The 25,658-nt window shown below is 64.2% G+C and overlaps 1 protein-coding gene and 1 long non-coding RNA gene across 3 annotated transcripts in view; one reads left to right on the top strand and one right to left on the bottom strand.

The window, feature by feature from the left end:
* Positions 1 to 346: 346 nt before the first annotated feature.
* On the bottom strand, positions 347 to 8,794 carry SOX10 (SRY-box transcription factor 10). The gene is given in 5 exon segments (XM_037513594.2): positions 347 to 2,259; positions 4,255 to 4,523; positions 8,357 to 8,651; positions 8,654 to 8,710; positions 8,713 to 8,794. Coding segments are annotated over 5 exon segments (1,392 nt in total). The 5' UTR covers positions 8,780 to 8,794; the 3' UTR covers positions 347 to 1,555.
* Positions 8,795 to 10,811: 2,017 nt separating this feature from the next.
* LOC129145932 (uncharacterized) overlaps positions 10,812 to 25,658 on the top strand; it is a 48,877-nt gene continuing 34,030 nt past the window's right edge. For both annotated transcript variants that reach the window (XR_008552126.1, XR_008552127.1), the window contains exon 1: positions 10,812 to 11,030. This is a non-coding gene — a long non-coding RNA (uncharacterized LOC129145932). The remainder of the gene's footprint in view (positions 11,031 to 25,658) is intronic.

Here is a 25,658-nt window from a genome sequence, read left to right as displayed (position 1 = left end):
TGGCTGCACACAGCAAGGCGCCCGGCCTCCTCTGCCTCTCTCAAATACATGCCCGGGCGTTCTTTGCAGCCCTCCTCCCGCTGGCCGAGCCAAGGGGCTGCCGGAAGGTGTTCTCATCGATTCCAGCTCGTGCCTGCGGGTAGCCCACGTGCGGGGTGGGGCGCTGCTGGGTGGGGGGGCAGAGCTCCCTCTGGAGCTTCAGTCCCGAGCACAGACTGAGCCCACTGGGATGCCAGTTGTCCCACTACACAGCCCCACCTTACGGGAGAGAAGAGAGCCCTGGGTTAGCTCTCCTTTGCATTCTACCCCTAGCTTTTTCCAGAAAGTGTTTGAGGAAGCACAGGTACAGGGATAAGAGACCAAGAGACAGGCCAGGTCAGGCCTACCACACAGGTACCAGAACCTCTCTTTATTATGTGGAATGCTTAATGCAGAGTTAATAGGGACTGGAGTACCTAGGAGAGGGGCGAGGAAAGAGGGACCTACCGAGATAAATAAGAGGGGGCAGTAATGAGTTACATGTGGATCGTGGGGGCTGCAGAACAGCAAAGTAGGGGCCGACAGAGCTACACACTTTATTCGAATATCACTGGGAGGCAAAGGGCAAAAGGCAAGGGCAGAATGTACATGTCAGGAGTTTAGTGTCTTCAGCCTGCTGCCAGCAACCTGGCTGCTGGGCCCCGTGTCTCCTGGAGCCGAGGGTTTGTGCCTGGGCAGCTAGAACTCTGGGGAGCCCAAGGAATGGGGACTGACAGAGCAGGGGCCACAGGGCCTGGTAAGGGTTGAAGGAATTTGTGGGGAGCCTGGAGAGGCTCTGTGAATTGTCTCTGTATCCGCTCCTGGAACCCCTGCCTCCTCACCCCAGGGATGTGCTCACGGCCGGGGAGGTTGCTGTGGGGTGGGACAGGAGGTTCTCCCTCCCTTAGACAAAGAGTGAGGTTATTGGCACAGAATTGGATCTGGGGGCCTCTGTGCCAATTCCTTCCTGTTTTCAGGAGGGGTGGGGGCACCCAGGGCATGAAGCCTCCCACTGAGCCCCTACCCCCAGATGTTCAAAGCTGTCCTCAGCCCCGGGGGCAGGGAAGGGCCACTCCAGGCACTGAGGCAGGCCCCTGCTTGGCCTTGCTCCCAGGTATGTAGCAGAGCTGGCTCGGGTAACAGCAACCCACAGGCAACACAGACCCAGAGAGGAAATGGGCATGGCGTGGCAGGGCCTCCCCTTCCCACCGGCCCTGGAGGCTCCCCCCTCAGGGGAGGGTGAGCCCGTCCTTCTCAGGTCCTGGGGTCAAGGGTCATGGGGGAGGGGAGGCACAGCCCTCATCCTTCAGTCTAGGGGCGGCCGCCAACCTCCTCTGCCCAGCCTGGCAACCAAGGGCTTTGCCTGGACTGGGGCCTGGATAGGATGGGGTGGGGTCCTCAGGGGCAGGAAGCCAGACGGAAAGTCTTCCCTCGACTGCCAGCCTCTGCAGCCTCCTCCATCAGGCCTGTGATGGGCGAGGAAGGGGGGAGGGGTGCACTACCCGGGGACCAGGCGGGATGGCGGTGACGGGCCCCTCTATGGCCGGGACAGCGTCGTATATACGGGCTGCTCCCAGTGTGTGGGGCTGTGGGACTGGGGCCCCGAGGGGCTGGGGTCAGAGATGGCCGTGTAGAGGGGCCGCTGGGAGGGCCCCATGTAGGAGAAGGCCGAGTAGAGGCCGGAGGCTTGGCCCGAGTGGCCGTAATAGGGTCCTGAGGGCTGGTGGTCAGCGTAGTCGAACTGGGGGCGGGAGATGGAGGGGAAGGCGGAGCCGTAATGGGGCAGGCTGAGGGAGGTGTAGGCGATCTGCGAGGTGGACGGCTGGTCGGTGTAGTGGGGGGGCCCCTGGGGCCCCGCGGTCTCCGTCTTCACCTGGGCCTTGGCATCCACACCCGGTGGGGAGACCGTGGGTAGAGCCACGCCTGGCGGCTTGGAGATCCAGGCGGAGTGTCCGCTGGCCACAGCCAGGGCGCTGCCCAGCCCGTAGCCGGCTGCCGAGTAGCCGCCCACGTGGCCTGGGTGCCCGTTGGGCGGCAGGTACTGGTCCAACTCAGCCACGTCAAAGGTCTCCATGTTGGACATTACCTCGTGGCTGATCTCCCCGATGTCCACGTTGCCGAAGTCGATGTGAGGCTTTCCGCCCTCCCCCAGAGGGCGCCCGTCCCGCTTGGGGTCTGCCTTGCCCGACTGCAGCTCTGTCTTTGGGGTGGTCGGAGGGGTGGGTGGGCCATGGCTCTGGCCTGGAAGGAAGGGCAGTGGAGAGAGAGGGGGACATGAGGTTAGAGGCTTCTGGTTTCACCGAGATGCCCGGGGCCGATCGTGTGTACGCTCCACGGGTCTGGGCAGGCCGAGATGTGTGTCTACAACGGTCTGGGTTGGTCTCCGGCTGCTTAAGAGTCTTCCCAATTTTAGGGATGGCTCCTGCCTCCCACCCAGAGCAGGACCCCTGTCTGTCAGCCACCTCCTTGGAGAGGCGGCTTCATTTTGAAAATCCTTTTCCTCTGGAAAGTTCTTCCTCAGGTCAGCAGAAGGCGGTTTCCCGCCCTGCCCCATGGCCCTCAGCTGCTGACCCCTGGGGGTGTGGCTCACTGAAGGACCCCTGCTCTGTTCAACATACACTGGGCCTCTGCTGGCTGCTCCCCTTGCTGACCTGGGCCGCCCTCATCACCCCTGACTCAGTTGCACCTTTGCCGCCTGGCCTGTGCGACCGACCGCCTATCCTAGCCCGGCTCTCCCCCAGGTCTGCTCACTCCCGTCCGGCTCACGCCCTCCCCGCTGACCCAGCCCCACGAGCGAGCGCTCTCAGCCCCTCACACACTCGCCGCCATGGCCCATCCCTTCAACTTCCGGACAGAACTCAGAGCCTGTCTTGCTCTCCCCCTGCTCCCTGGTTCATTTTCTCACCCCCATATTCACTCTGCCAACATCTGGGGCCCGGCTAAGTGCCGGCAGGCGGGATTGCAAGAGTCAGCTGCAGGGCCCCTGCCTTCCTCAGCTTGGGGGAGATCCAGAGCTCCACTCTGTGATGACAGGACGTGCAGAGGACTCAGGAGCCTGGAGGAGTCCCCCCCCTGCCCCCAGCCTGAGGGATTTGGAGGAGGCTGCACTGAGGAGGAGTAGCTGAGCTGGGCCTTGAAGGCCGAGGAGCACGCCAGCCCCTCAGTGTATTCTGAGGCGGTGGTTCTGTACAGGGTCCAGGGGCTTCTCTGGTGTGTGTCTGTGACCTGACTCTGGAGGTGAGGAGCATTTTTAGGGGAAGGGGTGGCTGGGCTGGGGATCCCAGCCCTGATCCATAGGCCGCAGCACCCTGAGGGCAGGACTGTATCTCCTCCATGAGACGGGATGCGGTGCGGGTCCTGCATGCTGAGCTCTCTGCACTGGGCTTTGAATCCTGGCTCTGTCACTCACTGTGTGACCTGCACAAACCCCTATCTGCTCCTTCCTTATCAGTAAACCAGAGACAATGCCAAGCAGCACAGACACTGCCTCCTTCCAGAAGCTTCCCTGGACCACAGTCCCGCAGTGGCTGGAGACCCGACTGGAGGGCCTCCCTCTAGCTGTCTTGAGGGCTTTGTGAGGGCAGGTTTCTCCCTGGGCTTCCCTCCCTCCTGTGCTTCCCACTGGCCCCTGGACCGTGGGCTCCCGAGGCAAGCGCCGTGACTTCTCTTCACAAAGGACCCTGTGCCCTGGAGTCCGCTTCCGGGCCCGGCGCCCGGGAGGACTGGACGCCTGTCTCCTGAGGCAGAGCTCTGCTCACGGGCACTTGCCGTGGGCATTCTCTACCCGCACACACCTGGCAGCCGGGCACCGGGCAGAGGCCCCAGAGCCCCGCGGGGCTCGTCTCAGCTGGGGGCAAGTCACTCGGTTTCCTCATCTGTTTGCAGTGGCCAAAGGAGCTAACACGCCCGAGGAAGCAGCGCGGTGTCTGGCACCCAGGAGGTGCTCGGCGCTGTTATCGTTAACGAGAATGAAACGAGACGCCCAACGTGTGACCCACGCAGGCCGCGTGCTCAAGGTCACAGGCCTGTCCGCCCCGCAGGCCCCTAGGTGGACAGAGGCCATTTAATCTCCCGTTTCTCAAATCATCCTTCGTGGGGGTAGCGCAGCCCCTGGCCCACGGCCTCCTCCACGGCTCCTCCAGCCACCGGAGCCGCCTTGCCGGCACCTGCCCCGCACCTGTGTTCCCGCCCAGCAGCAGGGTCCAGGCCCCGCAGCTCAGACTCCCCCCTCCTCACCTGAGGGGTGCTCCGGGTTCCCGTCCGACATCGGGGAGCCCTCTCCCGGGTGCCGGTGGTCCAGGTGGGCGCTCTTATAGTGGGCCTGGATGGCAGCCGCCCCGCCCTGCTCGCCCTCGGCGCCCGGGCACTCGGCCTCGCCCTGGGCGGCCTTCCCGTTCTTGCGCCGCCGCGGCTGGTACTTGTAGTCCGGATGGTCCTTCTTGTGCTGCATCCGGAGCCGCTCGGCCTCTTCGATGAAGGGGCGCTTGTCGCTCTCGTTCAGCAGCCTGCGGGGGGACGGCAGAGGGGTCGGCGTGAGTGTCTGGCTGGAGGAAACGAGGCTCCGGGGTGGGGCCCGAGTCAGGGAGGTTGAGGCCCCAGCAGGCGGGTCGCCAGGGATCTGAGCTCTGCCCCAAGCCCCTCGGGGCTGGGCGTGGGTGGCGGGCCCTGCAGAAGGCGTCAGAGGCAGGAGCAGAACTCCGAGGAAAGGAAAACGGCCCTCACCCTCAAGGCTGCCTGCGAGTGGCGCTGGCAGCCGGTTGGGGGTGAGCTCCCCGGCCCTGGAGGCATGCAAACCGAGGCGGCGTGCTGAAGGGAGGCCTGGCCTGCATGCCTCACCAGCTGCGCCGTGGCGAGTCACTTCTCTGAAACTTCCTTTACCCCACCAAGGCAGGCTGACGGGCTGCCCACCTCTGGGACGGCGGGCGTGAGCGGGGTGACGTGCTTTGCCCCTCATCTGAGGACAGGGGTGGGCGCCTCGAGAAATATTCTGTTCTGTGCTTTGTGGGGGTGGCTGGCGGGGACCTAGGTGGGCCCCTCCACTCTGGAATCCTGATCTTGTGATTTGGGTGGGTGGGGCCGGGGAGGGGGCTAGGAGGTGAGTGCCTGCGTGGTTGCTGTCCTCCCGGGGGACCAGCGCTCCTTGGCGGGGGGTGGCAGGGGGTAGAGGAAGCAGGACTCTTCTCAGACCCTGGGGCCGAGCAGGCAGGCCCTGTCTGCAGTCCCAAGACCAGCCCCTGAGGAGGCCCGCCCACCTGTCTCCAGCCTCAGGCCCAGACACGAGGGGCTTGGGGGTCAGCTCTGTCCCTCTGCCCAAGGCTGCCCCCCCCACCCCATGGGTGCCCTCTTTCCTGTCAGCAGAAGGCTGAGCCTCCCTCCCCAGGATGGGAGGGGGTGGTCAGGCCAGGCACCTCCTGGCCTGCGGATTCCTCTGCAGCTTAGCCTCCCCCCAGGGCCCTTCCCCCAGTCGGCCATGCTGAGCCCCAGAGCCCCTCAGGCTGAGTGATGGGCTGGAGACCTCAGACCAGGGCCTTGCGAGTGAGGAAGTGGGACACAGGCTCCCCCAGCCCTCCTGCCAAGCCTCTGGTGGGCTGGGCCCCGGGGAGAGGGTGGCACAGGTCCTAGAAGGCATCGGGGGAATTGCTGTGGGGCGCACAGCAGACTCAGCCGGCAGGGAGGCCTCAGGGTGCCAGTGCTGGGATGCCTGGGGCACTCTCCCACCCAGACCCTCCCAGTGCTCCCTGTCCAGCTGGCCCTGGGTGTGAATCAGCAAGAAAATGGCAGGTGGCACCGAGGAGGGACACAGGCAGAAGAGCAGGGAGACCCCAACAGTCACCCACGGCTGATGCTCGTGCTAATCCCCAGCAGGACCTGCACCTCGAAAGAACCTACCTCCAGCCAGGCCAGCCCTGACCCCACGGGCCGGCTGAATCCACCTCAGCCCCCGGCCTGGCCTCACCTGCACGCCCAAGCTCAGTTTTCTGTTCAGGCTCCCGCTGACCCCCAAAGCCATCCTGCCCTGCCACACCCTACCCCAATCTCTGACCTAATCTTGATTCCAGTGCCCTCACCCAGCTGCCCCCTCCCCACGTCACCCATGGCGCTAACTGCTAACCCGTCCTCCTCTGTGCTGCATTTGCCTCCAAGCTCCCTCTGGGGGCTCGCAGGGCGGGTGCTGGCTGCGGTTCCTCCTGGGGGGCGGGGAGGGGTGCAGGGCCGGGGGCCAGGAGGGCTCGAATGTGTGACCCTCTTCCCGCTGCAGGCTCCACTTCTTGGCTCCAGGGGGGCTCCTCAACACACAACCAGCACCACGTGGCCGGCGTCTAAGGGCCCTTCCTGGGGCCCAGGGAGGGCTGCGTGGCTGTTGGGGCTCACGGCCACCGAGGAGCCGAGCCCTGGACACTGGCCTGTGTGCCCAGGCGCCTGCAGCACCCACAGTCGCCCGCACGACAGACTCTTTGTGCCTTGGGGTCCCTGTTTTCCAGTTCTGCCGACCTACCCACCCCCCTTCCCGATGGCCGTTAGTGATGAGCCTGGGGGGCATTTGGGGAGGAGCCCCAGAGAGATGCCAGCCTGGGATATAGAAAGACGCCTCTTGGGGCCCCCACCCAGGGTCTGGGTGGCCAGCCGGCTTGCCTGTGAGCCTTGCATCTGTGGTCTGCCGCTCTCCTACCGCTGGGGTCGGGTCTTGAGCAAGCAATGCCCACTTTCCTGATGGCCCCACCCAGCTGGCCTCTGGGGGATCTCCTGAGCCCAAGTGTGCTCAGCTGGAGTGGGGGCCAGGGCAAATCCTCTTGAGGCAGCCCCAGCAGGGGCTCCAGGCTAGGGGAGCAGGGCCAGGAGCAATGAGGCGTCCAACATGAGCTCCTTGGCTGTCGGGTTGCGGGAGAAAGGGGGGTCATCTGTGCTTTGCCGCTCTCCGCGTGCTCATGCTGTGTTCTGCTCAGGGCCCCGCTCGCCCCAGCGTGCTCCTGCCTTCCTGGCTCTCGCTTGCTCTTTGCCCCGGGACCAAGGGGACCGGCCTGGCACGGCGGACCATGGCGCTAGCTTCCACCTCTGTTCTTGGGCAGAACTGGATCCTCTGGGCCACGCAGAGGCTGCTCGCCCAGCCTGGGCTGCCTCCTCCTTCCCAAGACCTTGCCAAGGTCTAAGCCAAAGGTCTAGGGCCAGACCAATCTCTGCCGTGCTGGGGCCACCAAGGGCAGGGCAGGGGAGGGAGGCAAGACGGATCTCAGTCCCACGCCCCTGCAGCCTCCTGACCACGCCTCAGCGTGAAGGGGTGCCCACCGCCATGACACCGGACGAGCCTGGCCCTGGCTCTCACCAGCTGTTACGTGGCCCGTGGGGTCCTCGCTCTCTGGGCCCGTCTCTCAGGCAGTCCCGTGGGGCAGTCAGGTGACCCCGCAGCCTCGCGTCTCCTGGAACCCTGTTCTCTTTCTGACCTGTCCGGACCCTTGGGGTGGGGGGTCGGCCATGCTCTAGGAGCTGCCCCGGCTGAGCCCCAGGTCTGAGGTTAGGGTTGGCAGGCTTTGTCCTTGGGAGAACGCTTTCCCCAGAGGTCTGAGTTGGTCTCGGGGCGTCTGGGACCCTGAGGGGCCCTGGGTAGGGAGGGGGCCGGGTTCCCTACTGACCAGGGTGCTTAGCTCCAGCTCCAGGGCTGGGGGGTGGGGTAGGAGGTTACCCAACGCGGGGTGGGGCCCCGGAGGGAAGATGGCGCCCAGATGGGGAGGGAGGGAGATGGCCGCAGCCTGGTGGCTCTGGGCTGGTAGTGGAGGAGGCTCCTTTCAGGGGTTCCCTTCCCTGGGGGATGCAGGAGCCCCAAAGGGAGGGAGCGCGGGGGCAGAAGGCACAGTGAAGGCTGGGGGTAGGCTGAGATCCCACAGGGGCAGATCTGTCCCCCGGCAACCTTCCATCCCTCCCTGAAGTTCTTGCAGGAATTTCCTGTTTACCTAGAATGGTTCCCCCAGTTCTCCATCTGGCTGCCTCAGTTTCCCTGTTTTTCCCAGACAGACCGTACGTTCTTTCCCAAGTCTTTGCCCCAGCACTCCCCCTGACCAACGCACTGGTGCCAGGGGCACCCTTGGGTGGGCGTGCGCCCCTGTGGGGACGCTGGCGCGAAGGCGGGGTGGTGCGCGCCCCCACCGCCGGCCGCCGACGGGATTCCAACCCCGAGGGGGCGCCTTCCCGGCCCCTGGCCAGGGTGGGGAGACCCGGCCTAGGCCCCGGGAGTTCGGAGCCACCCCCAGGGGGTGCCTGTGGGGGCGGGGTGGCGCCCCAGGGAGAGGGGCGCAGCAGGGCCCGTGGAGCCCGCGGGCGCCGCGGGGGCGCGCGGGGCGCTCACCTCCAGAGCTTGCCCAGCGTCTTGCTGAGCTCGGCGTTGTGCAGGTGCGGGTACTGGTCCGCCAGCTTCCTGCGCGCCGCCTGCGCCCACACCATGAAGGCGTTCATGGGCCGCTTGACGTGCGGCTTGCTCTTGCTGGCGCCGTTGACGCGCACCGGCATGGGCACCAGCGTCCAGTCGTAGCCGCTCAGCACCTGGCTGACGGCCTCGCGGATGCACACGGGGAACTTGTCGTCGTCCGCCTCGCCGTCCTGCTGCTCCTTCTTCACCTTGCCCAGCTCGCCCGGCCCGGGCTGGCGCGCAGGCCCGCCCCGCCGCCGCCGTCGGGCCCCAGCGAGGGCGCGCTCCCCGGGACAGGCAGCGGGGCTCCTCGGAGCCCACGGGGCTCAGCTCCACCTCGGAGAGGTCCTGCTCCTCCGCCATGTCGCCCCCGGCCGCCGCCACCTCGGCCGCCTCCCCGGGGCCCGCCGCGGGGGTCCTCGCCAAGAGTCCGACGCCCACCTGCGGGAGGGAGGCGCGATGGAGCGGCCGTGCGCGCCCCGAGGTGGCGCCCGCCGCGCCCGCCCGGCCCCACACCCGCCCGCCCGGCCGGCGCCGCCCCGCCTCGCCCACCTGGTCCCAACCGTCGCGGGGTGGGTGGGTTTGGGCTTTTCTAAACCTCTTTTGGGCGGAGGTTTGTTGATGGAAAGCAAGAAAAACGGAGCCTTTATGCGGCTCTAATCCTGGCGCTTGGAATTTCCCACCTTTTCTCTCCGCTGCCCCGCTGCCCTTCCAGGGGCGCCGGTGGGGGCCGCGGGGGTCAGCCTCTCGCCCCGCTGCTCCCCGCGCGGGTGCCAGGTGGGCCCCAGGGGGCGCGGGCCGCGCTCACTCACCTCCTCGGGCCTCTCCTCCAGCCTGGGGCTCGCGCGCAGGAAGTGGAACACCGCGTCCCACGGTGTGCGCTCCAGCGCGGGGCTGGGGGGCGACCTAGAGGGCTGGAAGGGGGGGCTGGGGGCCCGGAGCCTCAGGCCACGGCCTGGTCAGGGGGAGCCGGAATCCTCACACCAGCCACCCTGACCGGACAGCCCGAGACTGACTGAGCAGCGCGCCGAGGGCTGGGGAAGGAAGAGGGGAGGGAGGGAGGGGGAGGGCAGAAGGTGGAGCCTCCAGCGCTTTCCCTCATCCCCGACACTCAGGACTCCTCCGCCAGCCCCCCACCCCGGCTCCCAGGGCTGCTGCTGCCCTGGGCCAGGCCCGCGGCCTGGGCCGAGGTGGGGAGGCGGCGCAGTGGGGTGTCGGGGTGTCAGGCTGCCCTGGCGGCCAGGGCTGCAGGTGGGCAGGACGCAACCTGTTGCCTGGAGGAGAACTGGGCGCCGTTGGGACCCCCAGGCTGGGAGGCGTGAGGAGGCAGGTGAGGCCCCGTCCAGGGGCGAGGGCGGCTGGGGGCAGCTCTGCTTGACGCAGCTCGTGGAGGGCCCCTGTGAGGGGCACTGCCCCCTCCCAGGCCGCCTCCTCTGCCCCAGCCTCCAGGGCAGTGAGAAATGTCAGCTTCGTACCTGGCTGGGGGGGACCGGACACCCCTGACCCGTGCAGAAGCCCCGCCCCTTCTCCCGGGTCATCCAGCCCAGGAGTTGGGGCTGGCTCAGGTGGACGGGAGGCTGGCGAGCGCCCGCCGGGCTGGGGTTCACCTCAGGTGGGTCTGAAAGGTGTTCCAGGCCCCAGCCCTCCCTGGCTGGTTCAGGGCCTCATGGGAGAGGTTGGGAGTCCCGTCCTGGTCCCGAGTCTGTCACGTCATGTCGCGCAGAAGGGTGGGACCTGCCCTGCCTCTCTCTGTGCTCACTTTTCCCCTCAGCCCCCTCCCCAGCCGCGGGGCACCTCCCCTTTCTCGGGCCTGCCCATTCTCCCAGGACTCCGGTCTCCTCTGTCCTGGGCCTCTCCTCCCAAGTCCCTTCACGGGCGGGCGTGGAGGCAGAGGTGGGAGTGGGCACGGAGGGAGGGACGGGGGAGCCGGCCCCGGGGAGCCCCTGGACGGCCGAGCCTCCCCGTGGGGCAAGGCCTCAGGTCCACCCCAAGGGCCTTCCGTCTGGAGGGAGGCTGGAGAGGGGTCCGGGGCCTTGCGTCTCGCCTGGGAAAGGCCACGGGAGTGAGGGGGGTGGGCAGCGGGACACAATGAGGTAGTCACACGAGGCGCAGGCATGTTGGGGGTGGGGGGAGCCGACACTGGAACACACACACACACATGCTCGCACACACAACCGGCCAGACAATCGGGCCAGTGTGTCTGGGGCCGCGGAGCCCAGTGAATTAGGAGTTTGATAAGGGTTTTCTCTTTCTCTCACTTGCCGGCCTTGGACAATCTCCCCCCAGTTTTCCTCGACGCCACCCCCGGCGCTGCCAACCCTCCTCCCCCCGCCTCCCTTCTCTTCCCTGTGCCCAGACTCTTGTTCGGGGCCTTGAAACAGTGAGCTGTCTTTGTTCGAAATACAGGTGAACGGCAATCATGTGATTAACACACACACACATAAAAAGCTTTTTAACAGCGCCCGCCCGGCCTCAGAACCGCCCAGAGAGGAGCCGCCCTGGATGGACAGAGGGACGGAGGGACGAGCATCCAGCCGTCTCCGACACCCGCGGCCGCCCGCCCGGTGCCCGCCTGGCCGCCCGGTGCCCGCCTGCCTGGCATCTCGCGATCCCGGTGGGTCCCCGCTCATCCTTCCCCCCTTTGGTTCCTCCTCCTCAAGGGAAGGGCCTCCCCGTGCCCCGTGGTGTCCGGGGTCAGGCCCTCGAGCCCCTGGGGTGGGGCGGGGTGGCTGTGGAGGGAGAGGGCGCGGGTAGGAAGCGGGTGCGGGGTCCCACGACCACTCCCCGCTCGCCTCCCTGCCTCCTCCCTTCCCCTGCTCGGCCCAGCCGTGCCAGGGTGGGGGTGGGGGTGGCAGCGGGCGCTCTGCACAGAAGCCACGAAGGACAGACGGGGGCCTTTCTCTTCCCCTCCTGTCTCTGCTTCCTCCCTCCCTCCCTCTCCCTCCGGTCTCCTTGGTGCCCGCCCGGCTGGGGCTCTCTACTGAGAGGTGCTGGATGAGGCAGGTGGGCCTGCAGGGGCGCTGAGAAGGGCTGGGGGGACGGGATGGAGACCCTCTGCTGTGAAGACACACCCCCAGCCCACCACGCTGCATCTGATCCCTTCCACCCCCCCCCTGCCCCCCAAGGCCCTGGGGCCCAGTGCGCCCCAGCAGGGGAGGTGAAAGCCCATATTCATCCCTGGAGACAGGGATTTGGAGAGGGAGGGGCAGGCATCAGGCCTCTGCCCCTGGGAGGACACCCAGGGGGGCAGCAGCACCTTCCGCTCCCTTCCCTGCCCTGGGTGGGAGGGGTGCCTTCCCCCCTCATTCCTGACCCTTCCCCCGAGGATGATGGTGACCCCCTTACCCTTACCACACCCCCAGTCGGATCTGGCCTCGCGAGGCGTGGTGACTGGTGGATCCTGTGGCCTGTCCTCTCCCCAGCAGAGAGGGCCCCCGAGTGTGGTGTAGGGGTGGGGGGGCTGGGCTTCGGGCCCTGAGGGCTTTCCTGGGAACCCAGCAGGTTCATTTAAGGCTGGTCCCAGGTTTCCTCAGGATGGGTCCCCAAGAGGAAAGCGAATGAAATTCTGTCGGTCAAGTGTAAAGAGAGCTGTGGTGACCCTCCTGGCAGAGCTGCTGTGGGTCAGCTTGACCCTTAACCCCTCCCCTCCTGGAGTGTTCTTCTTGGGCCCTGGTCCTGTGGGTGGAAGGCTCCCCTGGGCGCAGTCCCGCATCTCACCTGGGCCATGGCCCCCCTCCCTGCCTCTCAGGACAGCCGGAGCGAGGGGTGCTGCTGGCCAGGTGGAGCCTCTGCTCCGGCCTCAGTTTCCCCAGAGGGGCAGGAGACTCTCCTCCCCGACTCCCTCAGAGGCTGGGCAGGGAGCAGGTGAGGGACACAGGGGAGGCTCCCGGATGAGACCTGTGGTCCAGGCGGGCTTCTCACGCCTTCCCTCGAGCCTGTCCCCCCGCCCCCGCCGTTGTAGTGCCCGGTGGCTGCGGCCTCCTGCAGGTGCTGGAGCTGGGTTGGCCTAGAATCCCATCCCGCAGTCCGGAGGGCTGAGGCTCTGCCTTTCATCCAAGCCCCCAGGCCATTTCCTAGACCCTTGGTTCTGATCAGGTGGAACGAGAACGGGCCCACCGCAGACTGGCGGGTTCTGGACTTCTGGGCGGGCGTCCGGACGCGTACTGTTGGGAGGTCTCTGGGGACCTTGCTCTCCTTCTCTGGGCTTCCTGGCACCTATGAGCCCAGCAGGCCTCATATTGTCCAGGGAGAGGGTGCTGGGACTCTGATCCCCAGAACTGGAGGCCAGAACTACATCACACTGGGGCAGGCAGAGAGTTTGGGGGTGTGGCAGCGGAGTGGCTGTCACAGGAGAGGGGCAGGGCTGAGGGGCGAGGGCCAGGGTCAAGGAGACAGAAGCTTTGTTTGGTTGAGTTTGTGGGGGTGTCCTGGGCCCCGCCTCCTCTGGACTGGGCTGTCTTCTTCTCAGATTGGGGTGCAGTGGAAAGAGCAGTGGCTGGCAGTGGGGGGGCCTGCCACTAGTCTCCAGGTGGCAGGGGCAAGTGATGCCAGGGACGTCCCGGGAGCTGGGTTTTGCGTGCGTGTGAGGCGTCCCTGCGCCAGCCACCCCCGCGCTGCTAAGCGGGCGGAGATTGAGATGAGACACACGTGGCGGGCTCCATGCATGTGGATGCGTAGTAGGTGGTCAATAAATTAGAGACAATGATTTCGGAACTGGGAGGTGGGGAGTGGACTCCCCTAAGTTCAGGGGCAGCCTCGAGGGACCTGCCTGTTGAATCCCAGCACCGTCCAGGTTCACGGGTGACCAGCCTCCCCCGCCTGCGCCCCCAACAGTAAAGGTTGCAGCCTCCAAAGCCTCCAGGTTCTGAGCGGGCACCCTGGCCCTGGGGTGCTCACCTGACGAGTAGATGCTGGAGGGGCGCTGAGGTACAGAGCGGGTCCTGAGGGGCTGGGCGCGCCCATCCCGGCCAGCGGTGGGATGTGGCCCCTGCAGGGGGGTGACCTCAGAGCGTCTCTGTCCCCAGGCCTGTGGACTTACTGCGCGCCCCTAGTCGCTGCCTGAGCTCCTGGGAGCCCGGGCTGCCATTATTTTCCTGTGCTGCTTTTCCACAAGTAGGTGCCGGGAGCCTGCCCCCCCACCCCGCCCTCACAGCCTGGGCCTAAACCAGCATCTCTGTCCTGCGGGGACCCCTGAGGGCAGGCCGTGCCTTCCTCTAGGTCTTGAACTCTCCAGGGCCCAGCACGACCTCAGAGAGTCTCCCCTGAGTGGACTCGCTGTCAGAGTTCCAAGGAGGAAGACTGGGGGGCGGCGCGGGCCGCGGGGGAGGCCTGTGTGCTGGGCCAGGGCGGCCTCTGGGCCCGGCGCGGCTCTCCTCAGCCCTGTTGCTGGCCCAAGCTGAGGGTCTCGGCCTGGGGCCAGGGGCAGCCCCTCCTCCTGCCCCACTCTCTCCGGGAACAAGGAAGCCGGGCCAGTGCCCAGCGTTGCCCCGGGGCAGCCCGGCCTCTGCCCTCTTCCTAGACGCCCTCCCAGAAGGAGACGGCGCTTTCCTGGCACCTGAGCCCGGCGCCGGAAAGGCCTTCCTGGTGTGGGCCTGGGTCTCTCGTGCTGCCCTGGACTTGGTGAGGCGTCCTCTGCGCAGCGCCCTGGCCGGGAGCGGGGCTGGTGGAGACCAGACCCTGCCCCAGGAGCTCAGGCTTTCGTGGGGGGGGACACGCGGGCCCCGGCCCAGTGCAGGTCCTTCCCGGACGAGCGGGCTGACGTCAAGGCCCAGCCGGGCTGCGGGGTCTGTGGTGAGCTTCCCCCCCGGGCCTCGGTGTCCTCATGTGCGCAACAGCGGGCAGCTGAGGTCCCCTCTGAGGGCGCGTCCGGATTTCAAGACAGGAGGTGAAGTCCCGACCCGGTGTTTCCAGGGGAAGCTGCGGGACCTGGGCTGTTTCCGGGAAAGACAGTTTTTGAGGGCAAATCAGTTTGGGAAACTCCTTCCCACGTCTTCTGCATAGAGACCCCGGCCTGGTGGTGCCGACCTTGTCCAGTCAGAGGCGGGTCTTGTTTAAAAGTCTGATCCTCAGGGTCTCCTCCTCCCCTCCCTCCTCCCCTCCCTCCTCCTCACCCCTCCTCCCCTCCCTCCTCCCCTCCTCCTCACCTCCTCCCCCCTCCTCCTCTTCTCACCTCCTCCCCTCCTCCCCTCCTCCTCCCTCCTCCCCTCCTCACCCCTCCTCCCCTCCCTCCGCCTCCCCTCCTCCCTCCCTCCTCCTCACCCCTCCTCCTTCCTCCTCCTCCTCCCCTCTCTTCCTCCCCTCCTCCACACCCTTCCTCCCCTCCCTCCTCCTCCCTCCCTCCTCCCCTCCCTCCTCCCCTCCCTCCTCCTCCTCCTGTTCCTCCTCCCCACTCTCCTCCCCATCCTCCTCCCCTCCCTCCTCCCCCTCCTCCCCACCCTCCTCCCCTCTCTCCTCTTCCCTCCCTCCTCCCTCCCTCCTCCCCTTCCTCCTCCCCACCCTCCTCCCCTCCCTCTTCCCCACTCTCCTCCCCTTCCTCCCCTCCCTCCTCCCCTGTTCCTCCTCCCCACCCTCCTTTCCTCCCTCCTCCTCCCCTTCTCCCCTCCCTCCTCCCCACCTTCCTCCCTCTTTCCTCTTCCCTCCCTCCTCCCTCCCACCTCCCTCCCTCCTCCCAGCCCTCCTCCTCCTGCTCCTTCTCCCCACCTTCCTCCTCCTCCTGCTCCTCCTCCTCCCCACCCTCCTCCCCCCCTCCTCCCTCCCTCCTCCCCTCCCTCCTCCCCTCCCTCCCCACCCTCCTCCCCACCCTCCTCCCTCCCTCCTCCCCACCCTCCTTCCCACCCTCCTCCCCTCCTCCCCACTCTTCTCCCCTGTTCCTCCTCCCCCTCCTCCCCTCCCTCCTCCCCACCTTCCTCCCCTCTCTCCTCTTCCCTCCCTCCTCCCTCCCTCCTCCCCACCCTCCTCTTCCCCCTCCTGCTCCTCCTCCCTCTCCTGCTTCTCTTCCTTCTACCCCCTCCTCCCTCTTTCTCCTCCTTCCTCCTCCTCTCCCTCCTCCTGCTCCTCCCCTCCTGCTCTTCTCCTAATTCTTTTTCTTCTCCTAAATCTTTTGTCTGACTCTGATCCTTTCTCTCCTCTTTCTTCCTTCCCAAGAGCCAAGGCAGGAGGTGGGGTGCTCCCATCAGGAGCCCTGACCCAGGGAGGGACTGGACATCCCTTAGGCTCTGTTCTCAATCGCTTGGTCCCCCACAATCGCAGAACAGAGCTCCACAACCCCAGGCCCACCCTTGGGCTAGTGAACTATGGCCCCGTCCATGCCCTCGGCCCCCCAGGACACCTTGTCTGTTGGCCCCCGCCCCTGCAGCAGGACCCTGTCCCCGTGGGTCCATGCAGCTAGCTGGTCTTCCTGCCTCCCCCCGCCCCCGTAAACTTGTAAAAGAGCATGTGCAGGCAGCATGGCGTGCATCCCGGCACCCCATTTTCTAGCTGTGTGTCCTTGGTGAATGACTTGACATCTCTGAGGCTCTGTCCTTCCAGGCTGTGGGAGGATTAAACCTGATATGTGTGTAAACACTCCCTGCAGGGCGCTGTGCTTGACCTTGAGTTTGCTAGTTTTTGCTTCCCGCCCCTCACGTCTCTCAGACCCCTGGACCTTCTCCTTCCCACCCCCCAACTCCAGCAGGCTCACTTTATCAGTGCCGCTAGTGTTTTTTTTTTTTTTAAAGATTTTATTTATTTATACAAGAACCGGGGTACAGGCCAGATGTGCAGGGGGTGAGAGGATTCACCAGAGACAGAGCCGGGAACAGAACAGGCAGACTGAGGAAATACACCGCTGAGGGGAGCAGCGGGAGAGACAGGAGAGGTCTGCAGTGCCATGTGGGTTTCTCCCTAGCCTGCTGGGATCGAACCCGCACTACAGAGGCTGCGGACGGCTTCACAGCGCTGCGCTCAACCACCTGCGCCACCGGGGAGGCCCAGTGTCGCTAGTGTTTACAAGTGGTTTTAAAAATTTTTTTTCAAGATTTATTTTTATTTGTTTATGCATACAAGAACTGGGGTGCAGGCCAGAGGTGTGGGTGGTGAGAGGATTCACCAGAGACAGAACGGGCAGCAAAACAGGCAGATCTACTGAAATACACTGCTGAGGGGAGCAGCGGGTGAGGCAGGAGGTCTGCTGCTCCATGTGGGTAGCAACCTGGCTGGAGATCGAATTCAGGCCCAGTGGCTGCGGACAGCCCCATAGCGCTGAGACCTAACCCCTGGGCCCCCAGGGAGCCCTGATTATAAGTTTCTTGTGGACTCGGCACCGTGCAAAGCCCAGTGTTCTTGTCTAGATGTCCCTGTCACTTGACTTGGTTTGTTGCACGTCACTCCCTGGGCTGCCTTCCCGGCAACAAGTTGTCTCTCCTCCTGGCTGACAAGCATTGCTGGGGGGTGTCTTAGCCTGACCCAGGACTGTTCTTGGAAGTTCTCTGTGGGACCCCAGGGGCCTGCAGGGCAGGGGCAGGGCCATCACCCCCTTTGGACCAAAGCAGGAAGGGAAGTGGTAGTGCTGGGCTGGGGTCCACCACTCCTCCGTCGTGGGCTTGGCCTCTGTGCCCTGACTTTTAGCCCCAGGTTTCCTGAGGACCCACCCTGGGTGGGCTGTCTTGTCTGTGGGGTGAAAGAGGGAGGAGCTGGGGCTGCACTTGCACATTGTCACTGGCATTCATGTTGGGCAACTCGGGGCAGGCAGGGGAGAGGAGGGAGAGATGGCTGAAGGCAGAGGGAAGGGAGGAAGCGGGGAGGGCCGAGGAAGACCTTTACCAGAGGGGGCCCCCCCAAAGCTACCTTTGCTTTCGGCACAGGGTGGGCGGCTCGTGGCTCCAGAGAGGCCTTTGTCCCTCTACCGCAGGCACCTGGCAGCCTGGGGGCTGGGCTTTCTCGGCCGCCCTGTTGGGCAGGTGCCTGGAAAACCCAGGTCTCCCCGCTGCGGAGGCCCTGTCACTTCACCGTGTCCTCCAGGCCGTGCCAGGTCCAGGGCTCTGGCTGCCAAAGGCCAAGGGGGGGCTGGGTGTGAGGAGCCCAGGATGCCTGTTTGAGGTGGATGCCGGGAGCCCATCCCTGCGTCCTCAAGGCATCCCCTGCCCGTGAAAGTGAAAACAAATGGGGTGATCTGTGGGATTTCAGTGCCTGTGTGAGCCCAAAGGGCCCTTCCACCGCCAGGCGACCTTAGCCTTGGTGATGTCACTTTCTGATGAAACTGGGGGCCTCGTAATGACCAGAGCCCGAGGCCGGGTTCAAGTCCAGTTCTTGCTCCCTGACTGGCGGTGGGGTTGGGCCGACATGAGTTCTTCCTGTGCCTCAGTTTCCACCTCTGTAAAATGAGGATGACAACACCTGCTTGGGGAATGTGGAAAAGGTGAAGACAGGAGGGGGCGCCCCCAGCTCAGGTCCACGCCAGTCACGCCTCCCGGCCCCCCGGGGCTGCGGCCCTGTCACCAGCGGGGTGGCTGACACGCCTGTGCACGGAGGGGCCAGGCGCTTCCTGTGACGTGCCTGCGAGGACTGTAGTTCCTGTCTCGCCCCCTGCCAGGGGCAGGCGGGAGGCCAGAGTGAGACCGTGTCCCGCAGGTGCGGAGGGAGGGCTGCCCCCGGCTCTGCCAGGGCCCTGGCTCTCGCTGCGTGAGCCTGGGGAGTCAGCGGCCCCCTCTGGGCTCGTCCCTCATCTGGGCAATGAGGGAGTTGGCCTCTGACACCTCCGGGGACGCTTTCAGGTTTACTGTCGGGGTCTGGCGGCTGTAGGAAAAGGCCCGTGTTTGGGTGTGTCCCCAAGGCGCCGCCCAGGCGCACAACTGCTGCCCCACTAGTGTCGCTGAGTCTCTGACCGGGGCAGAACCCCCTGGAGGCCCTGCCCCACTTTGCCTCTCCTGGAGGGCCTGTCCCCAGGCCCGGGCCGCGTTGTCTCAGCTCCCCCTGTGGGGGCGGGACCCACCCACGGTTTGCCCCTTACTCGATTCTTCTAAAACACACAGACTGGCCTGTGCTCACGGGAGACTCGCCTTCAGATCACGGGAGATCAAATGCTCCCCCTCCCGAACCCTAGGCTCAGAACCCCGTCTTCAGCCCCTCGGGACCCTCAGCTAGACCCAGCCAGGGCGGCTGCTCCCCGGCCTCTGAATCTCCTCCACCACCTCGTGGCTGCCTCTTCTGGGCTCGGGGGTGGAGGTCACGTCCACAGAGACGCCCTGTGGTTCGGTCCTCAGAACCGGGGGTTCTTCTGGCAGCCCCCGCCTTCCCTTCGTAGCGTCGCTGCAACGCAGGACCCGTGTTTATGGTCTGTCTCCCCACAAGGACGTTGGTTTCGTGAAGACTCAGTGATCAGCTGAGTGCCTGGCACACGGGAGGCACCACAAATGAATGACGACAAGTGGGGAGCAGGGGTGCGGGGTGGGGAGAGAGCGAGGAGGCTGAGGGCCGGGGGCAGGAGACTCGCCCAGGGTCTCTCACGGGGCGGAGGCGGGCGTCTTGGCTCCCTGTGCGGTGCTCTTCCTTCCCGTGGCGTGGGGGCTCCTGGAGGGGCAGGCTGGGCTTCCTGGGACCTGGGCAGGGGAGTGGATGGGGCCTGAGCCAGCTCCCCGCAGTTCCACCCCTTCCCGGGCGGCAGGAAGGACGGGGCAGATCTGTCAGCTTCAGACACTGCTGCCCCAGGGGACCCAGCCCTGAGCCCAAGGAGGCCACGGCAAAGGGGGGGACAGGAAGCTCTCCGGTCTCCCCCCTCCTGCCCCACCCTCCACCCCCTTTTCTGGCTAGAGCTCGCAGCCCCAGGCTTTGGCACTGGGGGGACTGGGGCGGGGAAGCGGGGGTGGGGGGACAGAAATCCCATTTTGGCCAAATGCCTTCCTCCCCGGCTTCAAGCGCCGGGGGCCTCGGGGTGGCGACTGCCCTTCAGCCCCTGGAGAGCGGGGCCGGGGCTGGAACGCTGGAGGAACAGGGAGAGGGCACTGCCCGCTGCAGCCCTTCCTGTGGGCCGGCCCCCGCGGACCCACCCGCCGCCCCAGGCTCGGCTGGGCTGGGAATGGCTGCGTGACCCGGGGTGAGGCCCTGGCAGCCCCTGGTCTGCGCGTGGCCGCGGTGGCGAGCTGGCCCGGCGTCTGCTGCCCGGCCGTTTCCCGGCACAAATTGGGGCGGCAGCTGCTTCGAGGGCCCGCGGGAGCTGCTGGAGCGGGTGGCGTCTAAAGCCCCTTCCTGGCCTCAGAGCGCCCGCCCCGTGGGCAGACCACCCCCCGGGGCTGCTCACCGCTGCGTCCTGAGCAGGCGGGAGCTCAGGAGGCGTGTGGGGTGCAGGGAGCAGCAGGTTGGCGGGACGGGGGCCCTCGACAGCCCGACAGGGGCTGCCCCCTCCCGCTTCCCCCTCCTGCCTCCACTTCTCCCTTTCAGCTCTGGCCTCTGCCGCTGTTCCCAACCCATTTCACGCTCTGCCTTGATTTCCTTCTCTGTCCACAGCCTCCTCTCTCGGGAGCCCTGGCCCTGCCCTCAAAGTCTCCCCCCACTCCCATGTCTCTCTCCAGGCTTTTCTCTGCCTCTGCCTCTGCCCCTCGCCCCCGCACCCTCGCCCCCGCACCCTCGCCTGCCCTGGCCTCACCTGTCCTCATGGGCCCCGGGCCCCCAGTGGGTGGAGGGTCCTGGGACAATGAGACAGGAGAGGCCACAGCCTAGAGAAGCCAAGATTTGTGCAAAGGAGGGCGCCCGTCCTGACCTTTCAACTCCTCCCCCGGCCCCGGCCCCAGGCCACCTTGCCTGGACCTCCACCGGGCCTGGTCATCCTGCTGCTCCCTCGAGCCTCAGCCCAGCACCCATCTCCCTCCTCCTATTTCCAGCTTGGCTTCCCTCCCCTGCGGCCGCTGGCCCTGCTCCCCAGGCGCCGGGCAGGGCACTGAGTGGACGGCCCAGGCAGGTATGGGGGGATGGGTTCAAGCTGCCCAAAGTGCTTGCAGCTCCTCCCAGGACAGGAGACGAAGGTCTCCGCCCTGGCCACGGCTTGAGCAGCGGATGCACGAGCCCCTTCGGGCAGGAGCTCCTGTGCCCAGGGGCAGGATTTGCTTGGGCCCAAGCAGGCCTGCCAAGGGGGCAGCGGCAGGGCCAGGCTGCAGAGGGCGAGTGGAGCAGGGCGGTGGGGGGTGTCCAGGCACTGGGCTGGGTCCTCGACACCCCGGGGACAGCTGTCCTGCTCTCTGCCTCCCTGTGCCTCGTTTTCCCCATCTGAGCAGTGAGGGGCTGGCCTGGATGGCCCATGAAGCTTTTCCCGCCCCCACTGTCTAAGGTGGTGGCTGTGGGGGCAGGTGGGATGGGGCGAGGGGATGGTGGCCTTGACGCCGTGTAACAGAGGCACAGAGGCCTCTGGTCTCTCCTCAGTGACCTGTCTGCACAGGTGTCCTGCCTCCAGGCCCTGTTAACCCTCTCAGGGCCAGGATGGAGCCGAGGGCCTGAGCCTCCCAGCTGCCCCTGGCACGGCCCTCCCTGGGGGCTGAGGCTCTAGACTGGGCCTGGGGAGACCTGGACACGCTACAGCCCAGGAGAGAGGCCTCCGGCCGCCAGGCCTGGCTGAGGGCCTCGGGTCAGCGGGTCAGGCTCCCGGGAGGATGGGGTGGTCTTGCCTCCGTCGTGGGGACACCATTCCAGGAGCTCAGGGCTGGAAGAGCTGCTGACGCCCCCGACTCCCTCCTGTGGGCCCACCCCCAGCGGGCCGTGGCCTGGGCGTGGGGACCTGCGGACAGCAGCCAGGAGAAGGGTTAAGTCAGGAGCTCTGGGGATGGCTTTGGCCGCGGCTATCCCTCCGGGAGAGGAGAACAAGGGGCCCATTCTGTGTGTGGGAATTAATAGCAAAGAGTCATCTGGGGTGTCATTCAAGCCCTGATCAGCTCCCAGAAGGAATGCGAGAGGGGGAGAGAGAGCGCGAGAGCCGGGTGGGGGCCTCGGGCGGAGATGTCAGAGGAAGGGCATTAGGGTCCGGCTGGTAACGGGAGCCCTCCCTTGCAGGTGGGTCCGTGGACCTAAGATGGGATCCCGCTCTCCTCATTGATGTGCCCTTTCCCCGCTCAGGGTGGAGACCCTCTCCTGTCCTTCCCTCGAGGGTGTCCTGTCCTGTCTCCCCTCATTCCCAGCACTCTCCACTCCCCGGTGACTGCCTCCTGGGATCTGGAGCCCGGCCCAGGCTGTGGGCCTGTCAGGGCGGGTGACGGGCCTGCTCTCCTGGGCACCCCCATCTGCCCCCATTTGCCGAGGCATCCTAGGTGTTCCCTCTGGGAACAGCCCTGGGGCTGGCGCTGTGGGGTGCCAGCTTGGGCTCGCGAGCAGCGCCCCCCATCCCGGGCACCAGGGCTCCAGCGGCCTGGCTCAGGTCCGGCTCAGATGCCTTCCTGCCAGGTGACCACAGGCACCTTCAGGGGCCTGCGTGTGGGCACAGTGGGCACAGCGGCCCCCTCCGCCCCCATCGGCGTCAGCCTCAGCCTGGCCCACAGGCCTCCCGAGGCATCTTGAATGTCGCAGCCTGAGGAAGGGCTTTGGAGAGACTCCTCGTCAAAGCCCTGGTTTTGCAGCCATGCCTGCCCCAGGTCATCTGCCTCTCAGCCCAGGGCCTGGCTCTACCACGGGCAGCCGGGCGCCAGCCAGGCCTGGGCTGTGTGAGACAGAGACCTTGAGGCGCCAGGCGGGAGCAAAGGATGGAGCTCTGAGGTGGTCCGAGCAGGGCGCCCACTTCCTGCCCGTGTGGGGCAGAGCCCCGGGGCCTCCTCTGTAAAGTAGGGTCCTTTAACACTTCCCTGGCAGCTTGTCCTGAGGCAGAGAAGGCAACAGGTATGATGCGCCTGACACAGCAGCTCAGCAGCTCCGGTCTGCTGTTACTTCTCTTGTGGCCATTGTTATGATGGAAGTTGGCCTCCCCTGCCCTTGGGTTGATGGGCGTGTCTGTAGCTGCTCCTGCCCGTGGGGAAAGCGCAGGAATCCCACCATGTCCCTCGGCCATGGAGGGGGCGTACTTCCTGGCTCCCACACCTCCCTCGTGCCAGCACCAGCTCCACACTTGGTGACTCGCCTGCTGGTCCTATAAGATGTGGTGCCTCTTCTATGACAGTGTGGGGTGGGGCAGAGTGGTCAGCCACTCTGGGAAGCTCCGGGCCTCAGTATCCCCCTCTGTAACATGGTCAACCTTCTCGCTGTGGCAGACAAGGGGCAGATTGAAGCCACAAGAGTTCTTAGAGTTTGTCCAGCTATTCAGATGGAGAACAGGCCTTGGAAAGAGCAGGGCCTTCCTGAAGCGAGTGTTGGACTGGAATCCAGTGCCTGCCCCAGGTCATCTGGCCTGAGCTCTGCCTCTAGAAGCCAAGGGGGCCTGGATCACCCCTTCCTTGTAGCTGGGGTGGGGAGAGGGTCAATGGAGAGAAAGGAGGTGGGGCCTTCTATAAACTGTCAGGTGCTCTGAGAACGTGGGGGATTATTAGGAGTGTCATTTTGGGACCCGTTTTAAGCATGCTGGTGCTCTGGCCTAGAGAATCCCAGAGGAGGATGTCAGGGGGCTAGGCTGTCCCCACATCTTCTACAAACCCTGTGTAGGGCTCCAGGCTGGCTGTGCCCCCAGCTAAGAGGCTGCTGGACAGAGGCCTCCCTGAGGGACAGGCTCAACATGGGTGAGAAGTGGGGCAGCCCAAGGCCCCCACTCCACTTGGGGGCTGTGGCAGCTGTTTGAAAGTGACACTCTTCACTGTCAAAGTGAAAGGTGGCCCAAGGAGGTCCCGCCGTCCCTGCTCTGGCTTGGTCCCTGCCCTCAAGTGGCTCATAGCCTGGTGACCTTGGCATCCGTGATTTTAGCTCTGGTGCTAACCCAGGAAGCATCTATGAGATTGTGCAGGGAGAGGATGTGGAGCTGACCTGCGGCCCAAAGGTGGAGTGGAGACGGAGGTCTGTCTCCCCTGGCGGCAGGGAGTGGACAGGGAGCAGGTGAGCAGTGAGGGCTGACAGAGGCAGCCAGGGAGGGAGGGGTGGGAGGAGCTTGGAGTCAACAGTCCTGGGGTCACCTCCTTACTGTGCCAACCCTTGCTTGCAAGCTAGTTCCCTGGGCAGAGCCTCCGTTTCCTTATCTGCTCAGCAGGCATGACAGGATGTGTCGTGCGGCCCTGTGGGAGGTGAAGGTGGGTGCACAGTAGGCTGCTGACTGCAACCCGCCAGCACTCAGACTCACCTGAACAGGGGTCGTGGAGAACAGTTCTAAGTAATAGAATTTTTTTACAGGGACAGATTCAGAAATAATTATGAGTTGCTTTGTATTCATTCATAGAAAACTACGATTTTCAGGAGAACTCAGAAATGTACTTGTCCCACGGGCAGTGTCTGGGTGCCTGCTCCTTGCTGGCTGGCTGCCGGCGCAGGGACACAGGAGAATCAGACACTGAGGAGGAGCCAAGCTGGGGAACACCCAGTTCACTGCACCCCACGTGGTCAGTGCTGGATGGAGGTGGCAGGCGGGGATCTTCTTAACCTGTGGCAGGGGAGGCTCAGGGCCTGAAGGCTCTTTATTGGCCCATAAAAATGTTTGAGACCTAAAGAAAAAAACACCAGCTTCAAAATATATGAAGAAAACAGCAAAACAGAAATCAAAATTTCTAATGAAAGTCACAAAAACCCTTTAAAACTTATTTATTGGCAAATGATTATATTTATTTATAATGTGATACTTTAATATGAATGAGTCCCTCTGGATAATATGATCCTATGTCTCAGAGGCTGAGGGTGCTCTGCAAAGGGAGCTGTGCCTGGGGCAATCAAGGAGGACTTCCCAGTAGAGGTGATATTTGGGTCAAATGTTGAAGAGCTACATTTGAAAGTGGGGAAAGTAGCCTAAGGGTAAATGAAGCAAAGGAGATGCAAGAAGATAGGAACAGAGAAAGGAAAGCAAATGGGGCTTGGGAGATGTGCAAGGTTGGAATGCAAGATATTTTGGACTTAGAGTGTGAGGCAGGGGAGGGTGGGTAGCAACAGGGTCAGACTTGAAAAAAATGTTCGCTCCCAAAGCATCATGGTAGATGCATGGTTGATGGGGAGGGAAGGGAGCTGCTGAAAGAGACTGAGGACAGGGAAGCCAGTCAGGAGGCTGCGTGTTAATCCTGGTGAGAGCTGATGTGCACCTGTGCTGGGTCAGGGCCAAGGTCGGGGGAGAAGAGGAGGAGAGATTTGAGACCCCGTCAGGCAGAGGCTGCAGTGAGAGATGATGGAAACAGGTGGCAACACCAACACCTGCAGTTCCCCAAGTGCACTCTGTGTGCCTGGCCTTGCTATGATGTGTCTTTTGGCTGAAGCTTCCTAACCTCCCGCTTACGTGGAGAAAGAGATGGGCAGGCTTCACTCACCCAAAATCTGCATCACGTGAAGCTTCGACTAACTAGAATCCTCTGTGCCCTGCCCTTAAAAAAGCAATGCCAGAAAACATAGGTGAGGTATATTCACTGAAAACAAGTTAGGAAATCTAGAGAGACAAAGAGAAGAAAGTGAAACTTACTGCTGATCTTGGGGTCCAGAGAGTGGTAACAGCTTGGCGCGCAGGTTTCCAAATGCGTGTGGGGCCGTGTGTGCATCTGAGCCCATAGAGCCGCATGGCTGAGGATTCAGTAGATGAGCCCGCCTGTAGGTGGAGGAGAGAGGAGATGTTTGGAGGCATCTGAGCCCCTGCGTCTATGTCCTTCCGTGCTCGGAGTGTTTGGGTTTACGTCACTTCATGGTCAGCAACCTGTTCTAGATTCTTATTTTTTGTTCACTTGATGGGAAAGAAGCAGATTAAAATCAGGTGCTTCAATTTTTTTGACTCTCCTGTTTTTCTGCTTCACTGATATTGATGCTGTTATTTGGTGCATAGGTATTTATGTTTGTGTAGCTTTATTATGTTTTGCTTGTAAGTTTATAAGGTCTACTTCCTCATGACACTATTTGACCTACAGTTAACCTTGTCGGATCATGGGGTTGCAAGCTCTGCCTCCACTTTGACACTCACTGTGAGTGCAAGACCTTGGGCAAGTCACTAAATGTTTCTAGTCTCCATTTTCTTTCTTTCTTTTTTAAGATTTATTTATTTATGCATACAAGAAACTGGGTACAGGCCAGAGGTGTAGGGGGTGAGAGGATTCACCAGAGACAGAGTGGGGAACAGAACAATTGGATTGACTGAAGTACACTGCTGAGGGGAGCAGCAGGTGAGTCAGGAGAGGTCTGTTGCGCCATGTGG

This window comes from Talpa occidentalis, unplaced genomic scaffold (genome assembly GCF_014898055.3).
Source record: "Talpa occidentalis isolate TD23 unplaced genomic scaffold, MPIMG_talOcc4v2.1 talOcc4.16, whole genome shotgun sequence".
NCBI lineage: Eukaryota > Metazoa > Chordata > Mammalia > Eulipotyphla > Talpidae > Talpa > Talpa occidentalis.
The sequence above is the reverse complement of the archived record's forward strand: the minus strand, read 5'-3'. Positions and strand labels throughout refer to the sequence as shown.